The sequence below is a fragment of the Pelodiscus sinensis genome, chromosome 1, assembly GCF_049634645.1.
Source record: "Pelodiscus sinensis isolate JC-2024 chromosome 1, ASM4963464v1, whole genome shotgun sequence".
Lineage (NCBI taxonomy): Eukaryota > Metazoa > Chordata > Testudines > Trionychidae > Pelodiscus > Pelodiscus sinensis.
Window position 1 is genome coordinate 213,117,571 of NC_134711.1, and position 20,032 is coordinate 213,137,602.

General features: G+C 41.3%; 1 protein-coding gene and 1 long non-coding RNA gene across 3 annotated transcripts in view; both read right to left on the minus strand.

The window, feature by feature from the left end:
* OFD1 (OFD1 centriole and centriolar satellite protein) overlaps positions 1–20,032 on the minus strand; it is a 74,140-nt gene that overhangs the window by 45,078 nt on the left and 9,030 nt on the right. For both annotated transcript variants that reach the window (XM_075914537.1, XM_075914547.1), the window contains 7 exons: positions 17,833–18,006; positions 15,543–15,649; positions 14,603–14,722; positions 5,688–5,761; positions 5,254–5,345; positions 4,928–5,117; positions 3,315–3,445 (listed from right to left, as the gene is read on the minus strand). In XM_075914537.1, coding sequence (XP_075770652.1) covers positions 3,315–3,445; positions 4,928–5,117; positions 5,254–5,345; positions 5,688–5,761; positions 14,603–14,722; positions 15,543–15,649; positions 17,833–18,006 — 888 coding nt within the window. The remainder of the gene's footprint in view (positions 1–3,314; positions 3,446–4,927; positions 5,118–5,253; positions 5,346–5,687; positions 5,762–14,602; positions 14,723–15,542; positions 15,650–17,832; positions 18,007–20,032) is intronic.
* Positions 6,787–14,176, minus strand: LOC142823537 (uncharacterized). Its single transcript, XR_012898727.1, has 2 exons — positions 11,319–14,176; positions 6,787–10,112 (listed from the first exon to the last, which is right to left on the minus strand). It is a non-coding gene; the product is annotated as an uncharacterized LOC142823537 (long non-coding RNA).

Sequence of the window (20,032 nt, forward strand, 5' to 3'; positions counted from 1 at the left end):
TATGTCCTGATCTGGTACAAGGTAAGAAGATTAACTGAAGTGATGAATTGGGATATTTTGCTTAAGATCTCTGGAACGAGGTACAAGGAGAAATAACCAGCAGATGTCATGAACCACATAAGGTGGTACATAAGTTGTTTGTCTCAGTCTATAAATGTCACCGTAACCCCTTGTGTGGCTGAGAGGATAGCAAAACTTACTGCTACTGAGCTACTCCTTGCAGCTTGGCACTAATGTTAGTGTGCCTATAATCACAGAGCTAGGGCACTAGTACTGTGCCTGGAAGGCAATAACCCTGGCCAAGTGCCTCTGCCACCAAATCACGCCTGTGGTCTTTCTTTCTGTAACATCGAGGTCTGCTGAAACAGAAGGCTGCACTATCTGCTAGTTCTGATAACACTGGAACTCCCAAGAACTGGGCAGCTGCAATAGCTTAATAGTCTGAACAGAATTACCACAGCAACGATAGTCCAGCCTTCAATACTTAACAACACTGCAAACTTTGCCAGTGATTTTGTTTTCTTCTAGGTGTGGTCTGTGGGGCTAGTCTGCTAACTATATATCTTCTCTTACAGATTTCTTATGGTGTTGATGTTTTATTATACATGTTGGACCTTCCTGGTCGGGAACCCTCAGGACCTGACCGGTCCTGAATGAGGGAATTTGTCAGACTTGGGGAGGTCTCCTGATGCCAGCTTTCTAGTCTGCCGCTGGCTCTTCTTTTGGCTCTAGCTAGTCACCCTGCTAACGGCCCCAGCCAGGCTGCCTACCAATGGTTCCAGCTCTGTGCTGTGCATCCCCAGCCCAGCCCCTGGCTTCCCAGTTCATGAAGCCCACCCTGCCAAGCTACCACAGGACCCCAGCTCCCCTGCCACTCAACCCCAGTGCCAGCTCCCCCACCGGGCTACTGCTAGCCCCACTGGGCTCCCAGCAGCCAGCCCTCCTGCTGCCTGACTCCTGGCCACCAGGCTCTCTCTGGCCCAGGAACACTTTTGGTCCAGCTGCAATAGCTCAACAGTCTGAACAGTATTACCACAGCAACGATAAGATGTTGCCAGACCAGAGAGTCCCAGTTTAGGGAGGTGTAAACTGTAATAGATTTACAGGTTTATATTACATGTAGCTTGGCTCTAATGTAAGGAACCTACATGCCACATCCTGTAAGCTGAGCTAAGGCTAAGTTACCATACATATTTTTCAGACCTTTCACCTAGATGAAGGAGTTAAAGCATACCGACCATATATAGCTGCAACCTAGATAGATAAAGGATGTGTGAAAGCAGGTTGGCACAGGAGTCTTTCCAAAGGCATACCTTTCTAAAAACTTAACTCATACACCACATGGAAAGAAGAGAAATAAACGGGAGGACAAGAAAAATAAATGTGAGAAGGATCTAATGTCATTAATGTGTGTATACTAGCAGATGTACCCAGCCTTGTTCAAGTCCTTAACTCAATTAAGGTTTTTTTTTGGGGGGGGGGGTTATAAAAAAAGAAAAATGTACATGCTTTATTTAAATTATTGTGTTTTTCAAAAATATAGTGTTATTTTTATGAAAATAATTTTTATTTCAGATGTCTTAAAAAAGGACTGTTAAAATTTTTCCGTTTTTTTTTTCCAAAATTTTTTTAACGGGAATTCCACCAAGTGCATTTTTCTTCATCCCTATAAACTCTTATAATTTGCTACATTTTAAGAAAAAAGGGTTATAGTCAATTTAAATTCCAATAACATTTTCTTCACATTTTCAAACCTTAAGCATTGATTTAGCTATGCCTAAACAGAGTACTGCTCCAAATTTCTGTTTCTATCTTTTATGTAATATTTATTAAGAAGCAATCCTCTTCCAGGTTCATCCTATTTTTCTGTCTCACCTGGGTACAGTCCAGGGGTGAAAGTAACTTACATATAGGTACTGTCATATCGGAATGACAATAGGAGGGAGGGAGGGAGGGGGAGAGGGAGGGGGAGAGGGAGAGGGAGAGGGAGAGAGAGAGAGCTCAAGGCAGAGGGCTGGGGCAGGAGTTAGGCCAGGGGCTTAGAGATGTCAGGGCTCCGGGCAAAGGAATGGGGGTGGTACAAATTGGGGTGAACCCTAACTAAAGATCACCTGGGTGGTGGAAGGCTCGGGGCTGCAGCAACCCTTTTCACTTGCCTGGCAGTCTGCTGCTTAGCACGGCAGCCTATAGCAGAGCCTGGGAGCCAGACAGGGAATGTTCATCGCCTCCTCTTACCAGAGCAGCACACTGTGCTTAACTCTGACACCCTGGTTCAGTCTCTTTAAACACTGGCTCAGTTATGTTAATTTTCAGGTCTGTACTTGAGTTGGCAATTCTGTCTTTTTTATTTGGTTTTATGAGAAGCAATCCCATTCCAGGTACATCCCATTTTCCTAGCACAACCAAACTCCTACATCGCTTTAAGTAATGATAAGAGAAAGCTGTATACCAAATTTGGTGCCTCTAGCTCTTAACTTTTAGTTCTTGAACAAACTCTCAAAATATATAGTAGATACAAACACATCACCAACGCGTAAAAACATAACCATCAATGAATAAGTGTACCCCAACATTTCAGTGGATGAGGAAACCAAGTTTGAACAAAGAAGTAGGGCCTAAGCGCTCAAGCTCTGTAGGAGAAATGCAGGCAAAGAAGGTTCCAAGCCTCTGAGTTCCAAGGCTTGTTTTTTAAGTGGTCTAAGCTTCAACCTCCTTTGTTCTTAGTTCTTTGCTTTATTAATCTATGAGTCCTTTATTTTAAGTCTGACGTCAGTCAGTTAAAGCTACCTTAGAGTTTTACTTGACAGCCCTTAGCTCTAGCTTCTCCTAAGTGCTGCACCTTTCACTCAAGAATTGAAGAACCTGGACCTGAACTCTCTTGGCATGCCAGAGATGATGCCTGTCCTTTTGTCTCTTACTGCCATGTTATCAAGGAAGGGTGTGAATATGTTAATCAAAAGCTTTATAGTATATATAATACCTTATATCTCTTTAAATTAGTACTGCATTTATCATTCGTTTGATTACTAGTTAATTACAATTTCATTCATCTCAAAGGCTTTAAGGCAATATTTTTCTCAATGCGAACGTCCTGTCATAATCCCAAGAGTCCTTTGTAAACTCTGTGTAGCTTGATTCTGAGACAAGCGCCTTATTATCTTCTGATCAGACTAACTAGCAAGCCTATAACCCATCTATCCAAATTAATAATATTTACCTCCTAAAATCAAGCAACACAGATTACTGATAAAAATAAGTGTTTACAAAATGACAGAAAAAATATATTTTCTATATAGTATTAGAGAAGAATTTACCTCACTCTGTAGTTGCTTTTCCAGAAGTTGTTTATGGGTTTCAAACTCATCCTGTTCCATTTTTTTAGCATGTTCAACTCTCCTCAACTCTGCCTGGCAGGCTACATGTTCAGCTGATGGCTGAGTTAACTCTTTCACATAAAAGAACAATACCAGGAGATATTTTTATAAAAAAAAAACTTTAAATATGAACATTCACTATTTATAACCATACCCTAGAAATTTAAATTTGAAATATTTCCCTAACTATAATAGGTTTTAAATAGTAAAACTTTGTTTATACGCATTTTGGGAGGAGGAGGTCTGTTTCTTCTAGAAACAGAACGTTGTGTGCCTTCCTCTGAACATTTGAGCTAGGCCAGTGTTTCTTAAACTGTGTTCCACAGCACACTGGTGTGCAGCGAGGCAGTCAGAGGTGTGCCTCAGAGAGCAACCGAGTTCAAAATGGCCACCCTTAAAGGCACAGGAGACTTTTTTTGTTTTTTGTTGGGGTTCTTTTGCTTAACAACAACACCCCCCCCCCCCACACACACACACACCCCAGCACTCTTTTTTTTTCCCTCCCCTCAACAACAACAAAAAATCCTTGGTGTTTTATTTGTTGTTTGGTGTTCCTCGGTCTTAAAAAAGTTTAAGAAACAGTGATCTAGGCAGTAAGTTTTCTACTCTGCAAATAAATCAACTTTTCTACTCTGCAAGTAAATCAACAAGTAAATCAACCTGAATCAACTTGTTCCTGTTTTATCTAAACCTGAATGTGTTGCCCATCTCTGCTCTTCAAACACAAAATGTATCACAATTGTAGATGTGCGTTTACAAGATAATGGTTTATTATTCTACAGAAGTCTGTAAAAACAGTCATTTCCCGAAGCCTTTGTCCTCTACTAAGCACAATACAGAATGCTGTGGTTGAAAAAAAAATGGGTGATAAACAGGAGATAGAAGAATGAAAGGAAAGAGATGGTATTATCAGCAGTTAATATTTTTGTATTTTAGTACACCTATACACAGAGCTCCACTGTGCAAAGTGAGAGATTTCCATAAAGTGCTTACAATGTAAATTAGACAAGACAGGCAAGGCACAAGGCACTGTCCTGATTTTACAGATGGGGAAAGAAGATAAAGAAAGAGAGATTACATAATTTGACTGAGATCATGTGGGAAGTCAGTGGCAAAGCTGGAATTAAAACCCAGGTTTACTGATTGCTAGCCCAATGAAGTAACCACAAGACTAGCTTTTGTAAAAGTGGAACGTATAAAAATCCACTACAGTTAAGAACTTCTGGTTCTCTGAGGGGAAACAGATGAAGAAAGTAGAACTGGACTGCTTTTAATCACTGTTCCATGAAGTATCCTGAGACACTAATACTAAACCATCATACAATACTTGTGATGCTAGGAACTTTGGAAAAAACAAAGATAAATGGAAAGACAAAAAAAGAGTAAGGACTGCAAAACTAAGCAGACTGTTCATTTAAAGCAAGTTTAAAGCAGACTGTTCAATTCATTTTACATATATCCTTAAATTAAATAGCCTTTTAACAGTCATGAAATAAAATGTAAACCTTCTGTAAAATGAGGAAAGAAAAGTTATAAAATAAGTTAACACTAACTGTCTCGGAAATGCAGGTTTTCATTGCGAGTCTCATCCACTTGTTGTCTAAGTAGTTTATTTTGCACCTGAAGCTCCAGTTTCTCTTCCTTTAACAAGGGATAGTCGGCAATCTCTTTCAATTTTTCTGTCAACAACTGATTTTGTTTGTTTACCAATAGCAGCTGCGCCTTTACTGAATCCAGCTCAAGCTAAAACACACATCAGGAAATTAAGATGTTTCTCAATAAATACACTTTGCACCACATATTATTCCTGAAAAGATATCACAAAACACTTCAAATGTACTAATCATACAGTACAGTCTCAAACCAGGTTCACTGTTACCTCAAGCTCTTTTGCATGTGATTCAACTTGTTTGAGTTCTTCTTTCTTTGAATTAATGGCAATGGTCTCTTCACGCAACAGCATAGCTGTCTCTGTAAGAATCATAAACAGTTTCTGTAAGTTAATATGTGTCACATTAAAAAAACTACATAAAAAGAACATTAAAATTACAAAGTCAAACCCTCAAAAGTTGAGAAAATCCAAAATTAAGTTTGCCAGAGCAACCTTAATTTGGCACGATTGTGCACAGGTATGAGGAAGTTTTTAATTACATGATATACTATTTTTTCCAAAGTAATCCAGCTCAGAAGTCTAAAGACGATCCTCTCTTTCTCCAACTTCAATTAAATACAATATATTTGTATAAAAATCTGCTTTGTTTCCTCTTCTTACAAGCTACAAGAGAAACAATGGCTGTGAAAGAGATTGGTTACCTTTATTCTTTTTCTCGTCTTCAGTAACCTTAGTGGTTCTGGCTATATATTCTTCCTTCAACTCAAGCTGATATCTAGGGGAAAAAAGAAAAAGAATTCTGACTGGCCCCAGACTCAGCTTTAACTACCTATCAAACTGTCTAACTCTATATGCTAATTACAATGAAACTTCATACAGGTCCTGATCTGGCAAATGTTAAGTGCCCTTAAATCCTATTGAAATCAATGGGAGCTGCGGGTGTTCAACATTTCAGAGAATTATAGCTCAATTAAAATTTCAAGAATATGGAGGCAGTTATCCCATCTTCATATATCCTTCTATAGTGTCCAGATTACTGAGGCTCTAATTGTGATTGTAATATTAAGAATATAAAAATAAATACGTCCTCGCTTTGCTGATCACCAAAATTATAATTTCCAGGTAAAAAAGAACAGTTTATCCCCAGCACTCAAAGACTAATGGTACTAAATGCAGTCAATATTTTCATTAAGTCTTCATTATTTTTCAAATATTTTACAGTATGTTACAACAAACTATACAACTATCAAAAATGTGATGTGACATATAATTAAAACTGAATTATATATGAGTCTCCTAACTTTTATATTCAAAGTCAACCATTTTCTACACCAGAAATGTATTGATTCTGAGTTCCATTAACTGTATGTATCTTTTTTTTTTTTGGGGGGGGGGGGGGGAAGAGAAGTTGGTTTTATAATTATTCCTTCCACATTTTCTAATGCAAATCGAACCTCCCTGGTCCAGCACCCTTGGGACTTAACTGTCTTAATGAAGGATTTTACCAAACCAAGGGGGATTATTTCTGGCCCCCTTTCCATTGTCACAGCCTTGGCCCAGTTGCCATCCCCCTGCTGCCAGCCTTCCTACTCTGCCAGCCCCACCGCCGGGCAGCCCACAGAGCTCCCAGACACAAGCCCTCCATCGGGACACTCTGGTCCTGAAACATTTGTGGTCTGGACCAGAGGGTCCTGGTTTAGAGAGGTTCAACCTGTACTTAACTTTTATACTTCTAATTTAAATGTGGCATACCAAATTTATAGACAGGATCCTGGAGCTATTGATAGATAGCTAAATAAATTTTGTAACAAATGAAGAAAGACTAAGATATTCAGGAGGAGAGAAAGTTTTCCCAGGTGTTTGTACGGTGCTTAGAATATTTTGGGCACTATAGTAACTTACCTACATTTAGGATATTGCTGATTATGTACTATGTGTGTTTGATGACTTTTAAAGCAAACTTTGTATTTGTAAACAATGAGTAGTCCTTTGGCATCTTAAAAACTAACAAATATATAGGATCAAGAGCTTTTGTTGGTAAAACATAAGTAGGAGTGGAAAAGTTTAAGCACTTGCTCAGAAGTATAGACATTCGTTTCTCAAGCTGTGTATTATAGAACATAAAATTAACTTCAATAAAAGAATTCTCCAATAAAAACTGTCCCTGTTAAGATCTGAAAGAGCTCTACAAACATTAAACAAATAAAGCCACTGAAATCTATTTATGACGTAAGTGCTCTGTGTAGTATTTATTTAGTTACTTAAAGCCTTTACAATACAGAGATAAGGAAGAATTTATTAAGGTCAATTTTTTAGCACATGATTTTGTAAAGTTGAAGATGCATGTCCTCACTGTGCAAGAATTTGAAGCAGTTTAAGTAGTCCATCCCCAGTAGGGTGGCTACCATCGATTTTGAGAGCAATGCACTGTGGGTAGCTATCCCACATTTCCTACGCTCCTTTGCATTCTGGGTTATGCTCCCAATGCCCACTGGGACCAAAACTGTGCATCAGGTAGTTCTGGGTATATATCGACAGTCTCCCATACTGCATTCGTCTCCTCCCTCCCCCATGCCCGCTTGAAAGCAACAGCAAACAGTCTTTTTGCACGCTTTTCGCCTTGGTTATCTGTGCAATAAGCATGGAACCCATCATGGAGCCCACTGAGCATCAAAGCATTATGACAATCATATTAACTATGATAGAAATGTAGCCGTGTTAGTCTGGTGTAGCTGAAACAAAATACAGAACTATGTAGCACTTTAAAGACTAACAAGATGGTTTATTAGATGATGAGCTTTCGTGGGCCAGACCCACTTCCTCAGATCAAACAGTGGAAGAAAATAGTCACAACCATATATATCAAAGGATACAATTAAAAAAAAAACACATATGAAAAGGACAAATCAAATTTCAGAACAGAAAGGAGATGCGGGGGGAGGGAGGGAAAAGGTAAATGTCTGTGAGCTAATGGTATTAGAGGTGATAATTGGGGAAGCTATCTTTGTAATGGGTAAGATAACTGGGGTCTTTGTTGAGACCCATGCGTAGAGTGTCAAATTTTAGCATGAATGACAGTTCAGAGGATTCCCTTTCAAGTGCAGATTTAAAAGGCTTCTGAAGCAGGATGCAGGTAATTAAGTTGTTGAGACAGTGTCCTTTCTGGTTGAAATGGCAAGAAACTATTTTTTCTTTGTGATCCTGTCTAATATCTATTTTGTGGGCATTGATCCTTTGGCGAAGTGTCTGAGACGTTTGTCCAATGTACAAAGCAGACGGACACTTTCGGCACATGATAGCATATTAACTATGGTGAGCCTTATGCTGGAGTTTATACAGCACATATCCAGGGTCTAATGGAACAAAGAATCTCGGGAGGCCATGAACACACACTTTTGCGAAGCACTTGAGTTGAGCAACTGACAAGAGCCTCTGGCTCTGGATCCCCTAGTAACAGTGGAACGCCAGCTCTGGTGCCATGAGACAAACAGATTGGTGGGACTGCACAACGATGCACCTATGGGACGATCAGCAGTGGCTGTAAAAACTTTTGCATGCATAAAGCCACTTCCATGGAAGTTTGCAAAATGCTTTTCCCTCACCCTAAAGTGCAAGAATACCAGAATAAGACCCGCTCTGACAGTGGAGAAATGAGTGGCAATTGCCCTATGAAAGCTTGCTACACCACACAGCTACCAGTTAGTTGAAAATCAATTAGGAGTGGAGAAATCTACAGTGGGGGCTCTTGTTATACAAGTAGCCAAGGCAATCAATACCATTCTGCTATGGAGGGTTGTAACTCTGGGAAACATGGATACCGTAGCGGAGGCTTTGCCGCGATGGAGTTTCCTAAAAGTGGTAGGGCAATAGATGGAACGCGTATCCCTATGTTGGCACTTGACCACCTTGCCAAAGAGCACATGAATTACAAGGGGCACTTCTTGATGGTGCTGCAGGCACTGGTGGATCACAAGAGCCATTTCACCAACACCAAAGTAGGACGGTCAGGAAAGGTACATGATGCACACATCTTTAGGAACTCTTGCCTATTCAGAAAGCTGCAAGCTAGAACTTTCTTCCCAGACCACAAAATTATCAGAAACACTGAAATGCCAATAGCGATCCATGGCAACCCAGCCTATCCCTTGCTCCAATGGCTTATGAAGCCGTACACAAACAGCCTGGACTGCAGCAAGGAGCAGTTCAATTTTTGGCTGAGCAAGTGCAGGTTGGTGGTAGAATGTGGTTTGGGGTGTTTAAAGCATACTGACTAGGTTAAACTTCAGCGAAAGCAACATTCCCATTGTAGTGGCAGCCTGATGCATGTTCCATAATATTTGTGAGAGTAAGGGGGAAAGCTATGTCGTGGGGGTGGGTTTTGAGGCACAGCGCCTAGCTATTATTTATGAGCAGCCAGACACCAGGACAATAAGGAGAGCACAGTGAGGGGCATTGCAAATCAGAGAGGCTTTGAAAGACATGCAAGATTTGAGAGTCATGCATCTTGCTCTTAACATAATGCCCCTGCATTCAGAGGGCTTGCCTGTAAAGCCCCCTTCTCAACACAAATAATACACTGTTGTTCGAAAATCATGCAATTTTATTTAGGGAACACAACAGGGACAGAAAAGGAGTTCATGGCAAAAGCTGGGGGGAGGGTGTGATCACAACTGCGAGAACAGCCGCCTTTTGCTTTGCGACCCATTCCTGGGGGTTGAGTGCAAGGATGCTTTTAACCTCCTTCTCCCCCTCTCAGGCATTCTATGGTCCCTGGGAGAGGAGACTATGGAACTTGGTGAGGAGCGAATATGGTTCTGCAAAGGCTTGAGCGGATGCCTGGGCACATAGCTGTCCAGGAAGGCTGCCATGCGGATCATCCTATCCACCGTAGTCTTCAAGACTCTCTCCTGGTTGTTCACTTCTGGCTCCCTGCATGCTCTCCTGTCCTCACGGTCTGCTCTCATGTCCAGCAGCAGCATACTCCTCCAGTCGCTTACGTGCTTCCTGTCCCAGTGGGCGGACTGCATTTGCTCCCTGAATATGTCATTCCTAGTCCATTTTTGCCTGCACATTTGTGCCAGCTGGCAGAAATGGGGCAGTGTGTAGCATGATTGCTATTGTTCCCACTGTACCAAAAAGTGAAGGGCAAACTTTACAGGACATACATTATAGACCATAAAATCTAATCTGTTAGCATAAAGAGGTCTGTCCAGAGACAATAGGGATGTGTTATGTACAAGGCCATTGTTATGCACTTAAGCAGCCACTATGCAGCAGACAAACCAGAGTTCTTAGGGGAGCAGCTAGACTTGGTCAGGTGGCAGGCATGGTAACCAATAGGCCAGGGCTTGAGCCTGCGGGAGGTGAGGGGGAAAGGAGCCTGGGCATGGTGGCAAGGCAGAGGCTTATGTAGTGCACATATGTTTGGCACTTCCCCATTTGCTGGGAGAATGCAACTTTCCCTTCCCACGGGAGCATGCAGGCAGAAAGGGGAGAAGGGGCCCAGGCACAGGGGGAGGGCAGGGCAGAGCAGAGGCTCAAACCATGCTTCATTGGGGATGAGCAAACGGAGATTTACTGCAGATGGATCAACTAATAGCTTCCCCTGCTTTATCCAGGTTGCCCTGCAAGACATCAATCTTCTGAATCACATAGAGTGATAGGGATCAGATGCTGATTGACTGTGTCCAGAAACCTTATTCTGCAATGTTTTGTGCTTCACTGACACCAGATCACTTACTGCTGGCTTGGTATGGAAAGGTGTCTAGGTGTGTCTAGACCACAGGATTTTTTCAAAAAAAAAAAAAAAAAAAGTGGCCTTTACTCAAAAAAACTTCCCCTGCATCTAGACTGCCGTTGCGTTCTTTCGAAATTAAATCGAAAGAACGTGGTGGTTTTTGCAACCTCGGTAAACCTCATTTTACGAGGAAGAACGCCTTTTTTCGAAAGTGCTCTTTTGAAAAAAGGCATTCTTGAATGCAGTGCTTTTTCGAAAGAGAGCATCCAGATTGCCTGGGTGCTCGCTTTTGAAAAAGCAGCTCGCTTTTTCAAAAGAATTGGTTGCAATCTAGACGCTCTCTTTCGAAAGAGGCTTGTAATCTAGACGTAGCTTTACTGTGGAGGACAGAATAAGGCAGGCCTCCCCAGAAACCTCATAAGGATTAAATAGTTGCTCTATGAGAGCTTTATGAAGCTGTTCAGGGAGGATTCCCGCTCCATCTCCAGACTTGTCAACAAGCTGTTCCAGGACCCCCTGCACAGTGCTCCCCCCCCCACAGATTACACCCAATTGCCCTAACCCACATGTAACATGATAAAAAACATGAACTCACCAGAACTGCCCGCCCCAGCATCAGTGCCCAGCTACAAGATGTCCCGGGAGGAGAGGATTGTCTCCAAAGTTATAAAAAGGTCCTGGTTGTTGGTGATATCCTTAGCTCACCTGCTAATCACTCCCCTCCTCTTCTTCATCCATGCTGTCCTCCACACTACTGCTCAAGGCTGCCAGAGGAGTGTCTTAGTAGAAATCCACAGACTAGCTAGGGAAGCTGGTCAGGTCCACCGTAGGATCGCATGCTCATAGAAGCAGCATGTTTGCAGCAATGATCCAGACCATCTGTTTGCCTTCTTTGTCTTCTGGTATGACTACCTCAGCTTTTTTGTTTTCACATGGCACAGTCCTAGTTGTATCCTCTCTCCTCCATGCCCTCAGCTACCTTGTCATAGACATCAGCGTTTCTTTTGCTGGTTCACAGTTCTAAGAGAACAGATTCCTCTCCCCGCACACCCATGAGGTCCAAGATCTCCTGCATACTCTGTGCTGGTACTCATCTCTGACCGTGGGAACTCATGGTCAGGTGTGCTACTTGCTCCAAGGTGTGCTTTCCACGCTGGCCAGACAGGAAATGAAATTCAAATTTTCCCAGGGCATTTCCTATTCACCTAGAGAGCGGTAGAGTTGAAAGTTCTGGACAAAGCAGTCACTGAGTCACCACAGGCCAAGAACTTTGACTTTCACAGCACTACCATAAGTCAACCATGCAAGGCTGAATTTAGTGTTACTCCTCATGAAACTGGAGTACCCAAAACAAACTTTAATGGCCTTTAAAGTTGACAGAATGGACTTGATGGTATAGACTCAGTGTTTAGAAATCTGACCTAATGTGGTTATGTTCAGCCTAACTCCCAGTGTAGACTAGGCCTTATTATCAATTATCAATTTACTAGAGAAGTAAAACAAGGCACAGAGGATTACATGTTTGCTTACGGTTAGTCACTCAATGACACACATCTAACTATCCTCTGTTCATATTATTAGAAGCCGCTCTGTTTCAACTGACACTTCATTCTCAATTGCTTTACACCTCTCCTCTACAATTTGAATACATTCAACATTGAGAGAAAGAGTGCTTGCAATGTGAACTGTTTTCCTTCTCCTGCCTGGAGAGCTGATTCATTTCCTTCTGTGGACATGAGCCATCATTCCAAGAGCACTTTTTTGCAACAACACAAATCAGCAAGCCTCAGAGGATCACTGTTCACATCAGAAAGAGAGAACAAACAAAAGCATCTCAGGCTTAGTGTCATCACTTTCCACTGTCAACAGCCCAAGAAGGGGTACAGCTTATTCCATACATATCGCACTTCTCCCTCAGATTCCTGTCCTACCTGCTGGCCACCAAAAATGAAAACTGCAATAAAAATACAGAGACAATAAAACTGCAATAAAAATACAGGCCTTCTTCCTTCTAAGGATGTTAAAATGCAGTTAACTGACTAGTCGATAGGCACTTCTACATTCCTCCTTTGAAATATACAAGAGTCTCTACTGGGGTTCTTGTACATTTCAAAGGAGGAATGCAGAACTCCACATACAGCCCAGGGCCAGCGGGAAGTCCCGCTGACTCCGGGCTGCACGTGGGTGCCTGCTTTGAAATGTACAAGAGTCCCCAGCGGGGTTTCTTGTGCATTTCAAAGTCATGAAGCTCAGGATCAGCGGGAGACTCAGAGTCCCCTGCTGACCCTGGGCTCCATGCTACACTGCATACTGCTAAAGCCAGCTGATCGTGGGTTCTGGGGAAATGCCGTGGGGAACCCATGGGCTCCACAGCTACTCCTTTAAAACACCACCTCTGCTGTGCAGTGACTGTCCCTTTGAAAAGCCACCTGCGGGTTTCAAAGTGGCACTCCTCATAAATCAGATTGTGACCACAGCCTAGCAAAAAAAGGGAGAAGTCTGTGTGGCCAAGCAAACGCTGCAGCCTTTGTCCAGGAGAACAGTGAATCTCTTTCCAGTTCCAGTTCCAATGACTAAAAAGAGAAACGAAGTTTTGGGAGGTGGTGGTTAAAATGGAATTTTTTTAGAATTCAATGTAGAGATTTTATTTTGGGGGTGCAAATGGATTTACTTTTGGGGTCTATTTTTTACTATTGAATCTGGAAGACGGGAAATTTTTTTGAAGAGGTATGGTTTTGAGGTAAGGAAAAATGGATGATTTTGGAGCAAAGCGAGATGAATTTCTGAGGGAGAAAGATGGATCTTGCCAGGCAGAGAAGGATATTTTTTAAAGAGGAAAAGAAGTTGGTTTACAAAGAACTTTTAAAGAACAGGGTTTTCTTGTTTTCAGGGAGTTGGGGGCAGCAGAGAAGGCTGGCCATGTACAAGTCTGCACCAAATAGCCAGTATTTCAAAAAGAAAACTTTTACATTTCCTTTTTTAGAAGTGTCTCATCCCATGCCTTGAAACTCCCTTACTGGTTTTGTACATCTAGCCCACTTTTAGTTCTTCAAATTACTATTTCAGCACTGATCAAGAGATCACTAATGATATTTTCTATCTGTCTGTCCTGCAGCCCTATAGATTCAAGTCATTTCTTCGCAGATAGTGAGACTGAAAGTCTGATTTGTTAAAATTCTATAGCCTTATGTATAGAAGAACATCACTATATATAGGCTATGTCTAGACAGCATCCCTCTTTCGAAAGAGGGATGTAAATTAGGCAGATCGAAAGTGTAAATTAAGCAGGGATTTAAATATCCCGTGCTTCATTTGCATAATCACGTCCCAGCAGTCTTTCGAAAAAGGGTATTTCGAAAGTGAAACCGCAGTCTAGACACAGTTCTTCCGGGAAAAACAACCCCTTTTCAAAAGATTCTGTACTCATTTTTTCAGGAGTACAGGATCTTTCAAAAAAAGGTTTTCTTCCTTGAAAGAACCATGTCTAGACTGCGATTTCACTTTCGAAATACCCTTTTTCGAAAGACTGCTGGGACGTGATTATGCAAATGAAGCATGGGATATTTAAATCCCTGCTCATTTGCACTTTTGATCAAGTTCATTTACATCCCTCTTTCAAAAGAGGGATATAGTCTAGAAGAGCCCATAATGGAATTATTTTATCTGTTAGAACGCAGAACTGTTTTAACCTCTTTTGGTTATGAAATCTAGTTGCCACATTTTATAAAGTCACAAACTGATTATAACAAATAATCTAGATCTTATATATTCAATTCTTCCTTTTTTACAGTTCTCATTAGTAATTCCAATGGCATTTTTAACTTTCTATTCCAATAGAGAATAAATATTTCACATAAAAGAGACAAAGAAACAAATTACTTTAGGAGTTCATTCTTAAGCTTTTGGTCGTAAGTCTCCTCAATGTTCTTTACAGCTGTCTCCCGACGTCGAAGTGCATCATCAACAGCTTTATTTTTTTCTTCTTGAAGTTTCTGAGCACTGATATAATGAGAAATATATGGACACCAAGTAATTATATTTATGACATGCCAGAGTTCTCTGCTGGTTTTTTATCACATATTTATGAAAGTTAACAGTGTGATGGGTTGGCTTCAGGCATTTAAAATTATGTTCAGATTTATCATAAGCATTCACAAAGAACACTGAAAAGTGACACATATTAAGCTGTACTGTTAAAGACAGACTGACCAACTATATAAACAACTTGACTGGCAAGTGCTGAAAAAGTATTACAGGAAGGATGCTGTTTAGTTCCTCAGTTTTAGAAAAGGTACTTAGCTCACCACTCTACCAGTACCCTCTGCTGGTTAGACAAGAAAATAACTTTTGTTAGTGGGAAAATAGCTTGCATTCTTGCATACAGAAACACAAAACACTAACAAATTAGAGAGCACTGGAAAGCAGGCAAGAATTAGTTTGGGATTTTATTAATTACAGAAGAAACAGGTTTTCATTAAATCTATTTACTCACATATGTCAGGGTGAAACCAACATTACGAATATAAATTTGTCACTACAGTTGCTTTGTTGGTGTTGGGATTACACACTGTTTTAAGTTAATGAGTTCATATCAGAAGTCCAGTTCATTAATCTCTCTGAAGTAATGCCAGGCTTTTTTTGCTGAGAACAGAATTGGCCTTTTAGCACAGGATGTCCCTGCTGCTAGATGCCATATTACTCATATGTAGCACATCAAATTTAGAGGTAAATAAATTTCAGTTTCATAAAAATTATAGCATTTTGGTACATTCTGTTACAAACAAAGCAACACCAGAAGTAAAGAATGACCTAGACTCACAGTTCAAAAGTTTCCATTCTTTGCTTCAGTTCTGCCTCTCTAGTTCTTATCATTTCAATATCTTTCAGCAGACTTTGTCTTTGAGTATAAACCTCCTTTGCTTCAATCTAGAACGGAAAATATTACTTACATTCATTTTATTTTTACACTTATTTTTACATTAAGCTTTAAATTAAAATAATTTCTAGTAAATTGATACAGAATAGCAGTCAACAATAGCAGACAATAATACAAAACTTAGAAAAAAAATTTACAGACATTGTTCCCAAACTGATCTGATTCTGATAAATATTATTTTTATAGCGTGCTGTTACAGGTAACAACTAATTTGTACTAATAATAGGGTGCTTCCTTTATTCTATTTTATTTAGGGTTAACACCCTTGAAAGTTATTACTTTCTATCAGGAAATTTATCTTTTAGTACACTGCACAGATTCAAAAGTCACAAAATAATAATAAAACAAAATCTTTATAACACTACCACACACAAATACATAGTTTAGAATATACCAAAACTGGAAGAGAAAAAGCAAGTATAGGTATAAGCAGTTTTGTCCCTATCTTAACTTGATTAACAAAAACAATTTAAGATACAAGATAGGTGAGGTAAAATCTTTTATTAGACCAACTTCCATTTGTGAGAAAGAAAAGCATTCAAGCTTACACAAAGCATTGGTCTAATAAAAGATATTACTTCACCTACATTGTCTCTCTCCTATCCCAGGACCAGCACAGCTACAACACTGCAATAAAAAAAGAAACTGTTAAAGCTCCCAATAAATATACAATTAGCAGAGAAAATGCACTCTACATAATTGCTTTAAAACTAAATTTTCTTCAAAATACTGGTTCCATTAGCAGTTCCCTCCAGTCTAGGTGCTCCAAACCAAACAATAACTTCTAGGAATCTAAAATTCTGTTTAATTAGTTAACCAGTTAAACATTAAGTTTAACTGGTTAAGTGATGAAACAGTGCCACAGGACTACTCACTGTGATTAAAAAAGGGCAGGTGGGAGAGTAGGCAAGAGCTGCCAGCTCTGCTCCTGAGAAAGAGGCTTCACTGCGGCAGTGAAGCCTCCACCCCAGGAACTAAGCCAGCTTTGCTGCAGGCTCTACAGCACAAGTTAAGCTTTATACTGCAGAGCCCACAGTGCATATAATTGCTAAGATTTTTAGAAGATACATGGTAAACATATAACAATTTTTAACATCCCTAGCTCGAAAATCCATTTTAGGATTGGTGTTACACAATAGAAAAGCATAAAACAGATATTGATTACCTTGTGTGTGTACAATGTTTAGCACAATGGAACCCCAATGTCATCTGGGGCCAGTAGGCACCATAATTATTACTATGATTTATTATAAGGTGAAAAAAAGTAGTAGATGCATTTGGAGTCCATGCTACACCGAAAGCATCACCCCAAACAGTCAGGCTTTACAAGAATCAGGTCCACATTAGACACCATTTTGGCCTTTCTTTTGTTGTTGGAGATACATAGTGAATTTCAAGTATGAATACTATGTTCCATTTTATTTTTATTTTTTTTAAATTTCAACTCTGAAAACTACAACGAAAAAAACCAAAAAACCCGTAACATCCATAATAAATAGAAAAGAAAACAGCTACAGAAGACTACCATTAAAAAAAAAGAATTCTCATTACTCTAAAACAGGAAGGAAACCAGTGGTCCGCACTGCTTCCCACAGTTCCCACTGAAGCCTATACGATTGGTATCTTGCATATTTACACCTTCCCTCTAGGATCCAAAGCAAATTCCATCTGCAAAATGTCTTGCAGCCTGCCCATAGATTAACCTCATGGGCCACAGGTTGCCCACCATTGCTCTAATAGGAGAATAGGGATTCATACACGTAACAATATCTGTTGTTATATTTCAGCCTTTAGCAGAAACACTGCTACTACTACAGTCTATTTACATATTTATACCATACTCATTACCATTGTCACAGAGGACCTGAAATCCCTGAACATGACAATCTGAGTGGTGCTTTCCTAATGTGAGATTAAGGTATGTCCAGGGCTCGCCAAGCGGCGGCGAGCCCCACTCGCCAGCCGCGCTGTTTCACGCGGTTCTGCGCATGAGCAGATCGCTCTGCACCGGCTCTTCCGGGTTGTAATCTACTTGCCACGGGCCACTATTGAACTCTTCATTTATAATGCAGTAGGATCTGAATGTAGCTCCTCTACATATCTAAGGTTAATTTCATTAACTCTCTGAACCTCTTTGTACTGAATAGATCCAATTATTATTTTTAAACATTACCTCCTGATGTTTTTGAAGTCTTTCAATAGCATTCTTTTCACGAGCAATCAGAGCCTCGGACTTAGCGTGGTTTGTCTTTTCAAAATCCCTACGCAAATCAGAAATTTCTTTTTGGCATCGTGCTTTCTCTTCCATTCTAATTTTTGCTATTTCAACCTCTTTGAAATGTTGTAACTGTTCCAAGAGAAAAAAGAAAGTAAATATCCCTTACTCAATCACAAAAAAACGATAAACAAAATCCTCTCTTTTAGGTTAAGTTAGATGTTCAAATATAGGCACTTACTTGCAAATCGCTAATTTACACTTGTAAATTACCGTAGTACCATAACATAGTAAATTCCCTTTGACAAACTAGACAGAAATGTCTAATTAAATGTGGGCGTTTTTTAGTCAATTTATGTAAGCATCTCTGTGATAAAAGTACCTTTGACGTACATATGATTGATATGCCTTATATATTTACACCTTCCATCTAGGATTACAAATATAGATTATAGCACCTTAGACATAAGCAAAACAGATATAGAGCAGTGGTCACCAACCACTTGATCAGGATCTACTGATAGATCTTGGGAGACTCTGACAGGTGATCCTGACTGGTTTGGCTGGGAGGCTATCAAGTGCCTGCATTTCAGCTGCTCCTGCCCAGAGCCACCCCCGGGAGCCTCCTGCTTGTTGTGCAGACTGGGGGAGACAGGCAGGGGGGCACTGATGTCACTCTGTCCCCCTACCTTGTACCCCATCTTCACAGAGTGAGGCGTGTGGGGCCTCAGAGAAGGGGTGTGGCAGGGATATTTGCGTTTGAGGTAGGTCCTGGACTGACATTCAAAAAGTCATCTTGTGCTTAAAAAGACTGGAGACCACTGATACAGAGCATATTACACTAAAGGGATTACCACTGCTCTCTGTGCTTAAAGCCTCCCTAAACTATCTTTTTTTTTTTAAATTCATTCCTGTACATACAGCAGGGAAAATTGACATAACTGGGAACAGAGCAAGAGATGAGCTAAGGCAGTTAACTAAATGTCCCACTCTCCAATCTGACATACCTTGACTGGCAAATAAACAATGCCACAATCCCTAATTCCTCTTCTGACTGGGTCTCCATTTTTGCCTCATTCCCAAGTTTGTGTGGTAGTGGGATCAAAGGCAGAAACAAGCCTGCCTTTAACAGCTCAGGTGCACTGGAAATCAATCTTTTGGACACAAAGCAGATGTGGGCCAGACAAAGTGGAGTCATCTTCTACCAGGGAATTATGAGCAATATTGGAAAACAGTATGAAAACAAATGGAAGACGTAAGGTCTGTTCGAATGTGTAGGAAAAAAGAGGCACCATTTCTTACTCTGGCAAAGCCTCAGAAGCGCGGGAACCCGCCCGCTGCTGCCACTTGAGTCCCGGTGCCTGTGGTCTGCTGGGGACGGTCCCCAGCAGACAACAGGCACCGGGACTGAAGCCGCAGCCGTGGGGGGGGGGGGGGGGGGGTCCTGCACCTCTGAGACTTTGCCAGAGCAAAGCCTCAGAGGCGCGGCACCCCGCTGCCGCTGCTGCTCTGCTCCCCATGTCCCTGGTCTGCTGGGGGGGGCGCGCGGATAGTGTGCCCCCCCCCCCCAGCAGACCAGGCTTTTGTTTTGGACCCTGGAGCAGAGCAGCTGGGGCGCTGCGGATTGGTCCTGCAGCACCCGCTCTGGGCACTACTGGACCAACCCGGCAGCACCCCAGCTGCTCTGCCCCAGGTCCTGATTCAGCCGCTGCTGGTCAGTTTCAGCAGTGGCTGAATCAGGACGCCTGGGGCAGAGCAGCTGGGGTGCTGCTGGGTTGGTCCAGTAGCGCCGAGGAGCGGTGGGGAGCAGGAGCTAGCTTAAAAGTCAGTTCCCCCAGCACCATCTCCAGAGGAGCAGGGGAAGCAGAGGAATAGAGGCTGACCTGGCACAAGCAGGGAATCAGCTGTCCTTGGTTGCTCCCGGTCCCCCCTGCTGCACAGCTGCTTTTTAAATGTATTAAGAGCCTGGCAGTTCCCCCCTAATTGACTAATCGAGTAGTTATTGGAAATTCCATCAACTACTCAAATAGCTGATTACCTGCAAGTTAACATTCCTATTCTAAACCAATTTAAGGTTGTTCACACAAAGGATTGCACCAATTTAAGTTAACCATTACAAATTTGTCTACACAAAAACTTGCCCAACGTTTTAGTGACA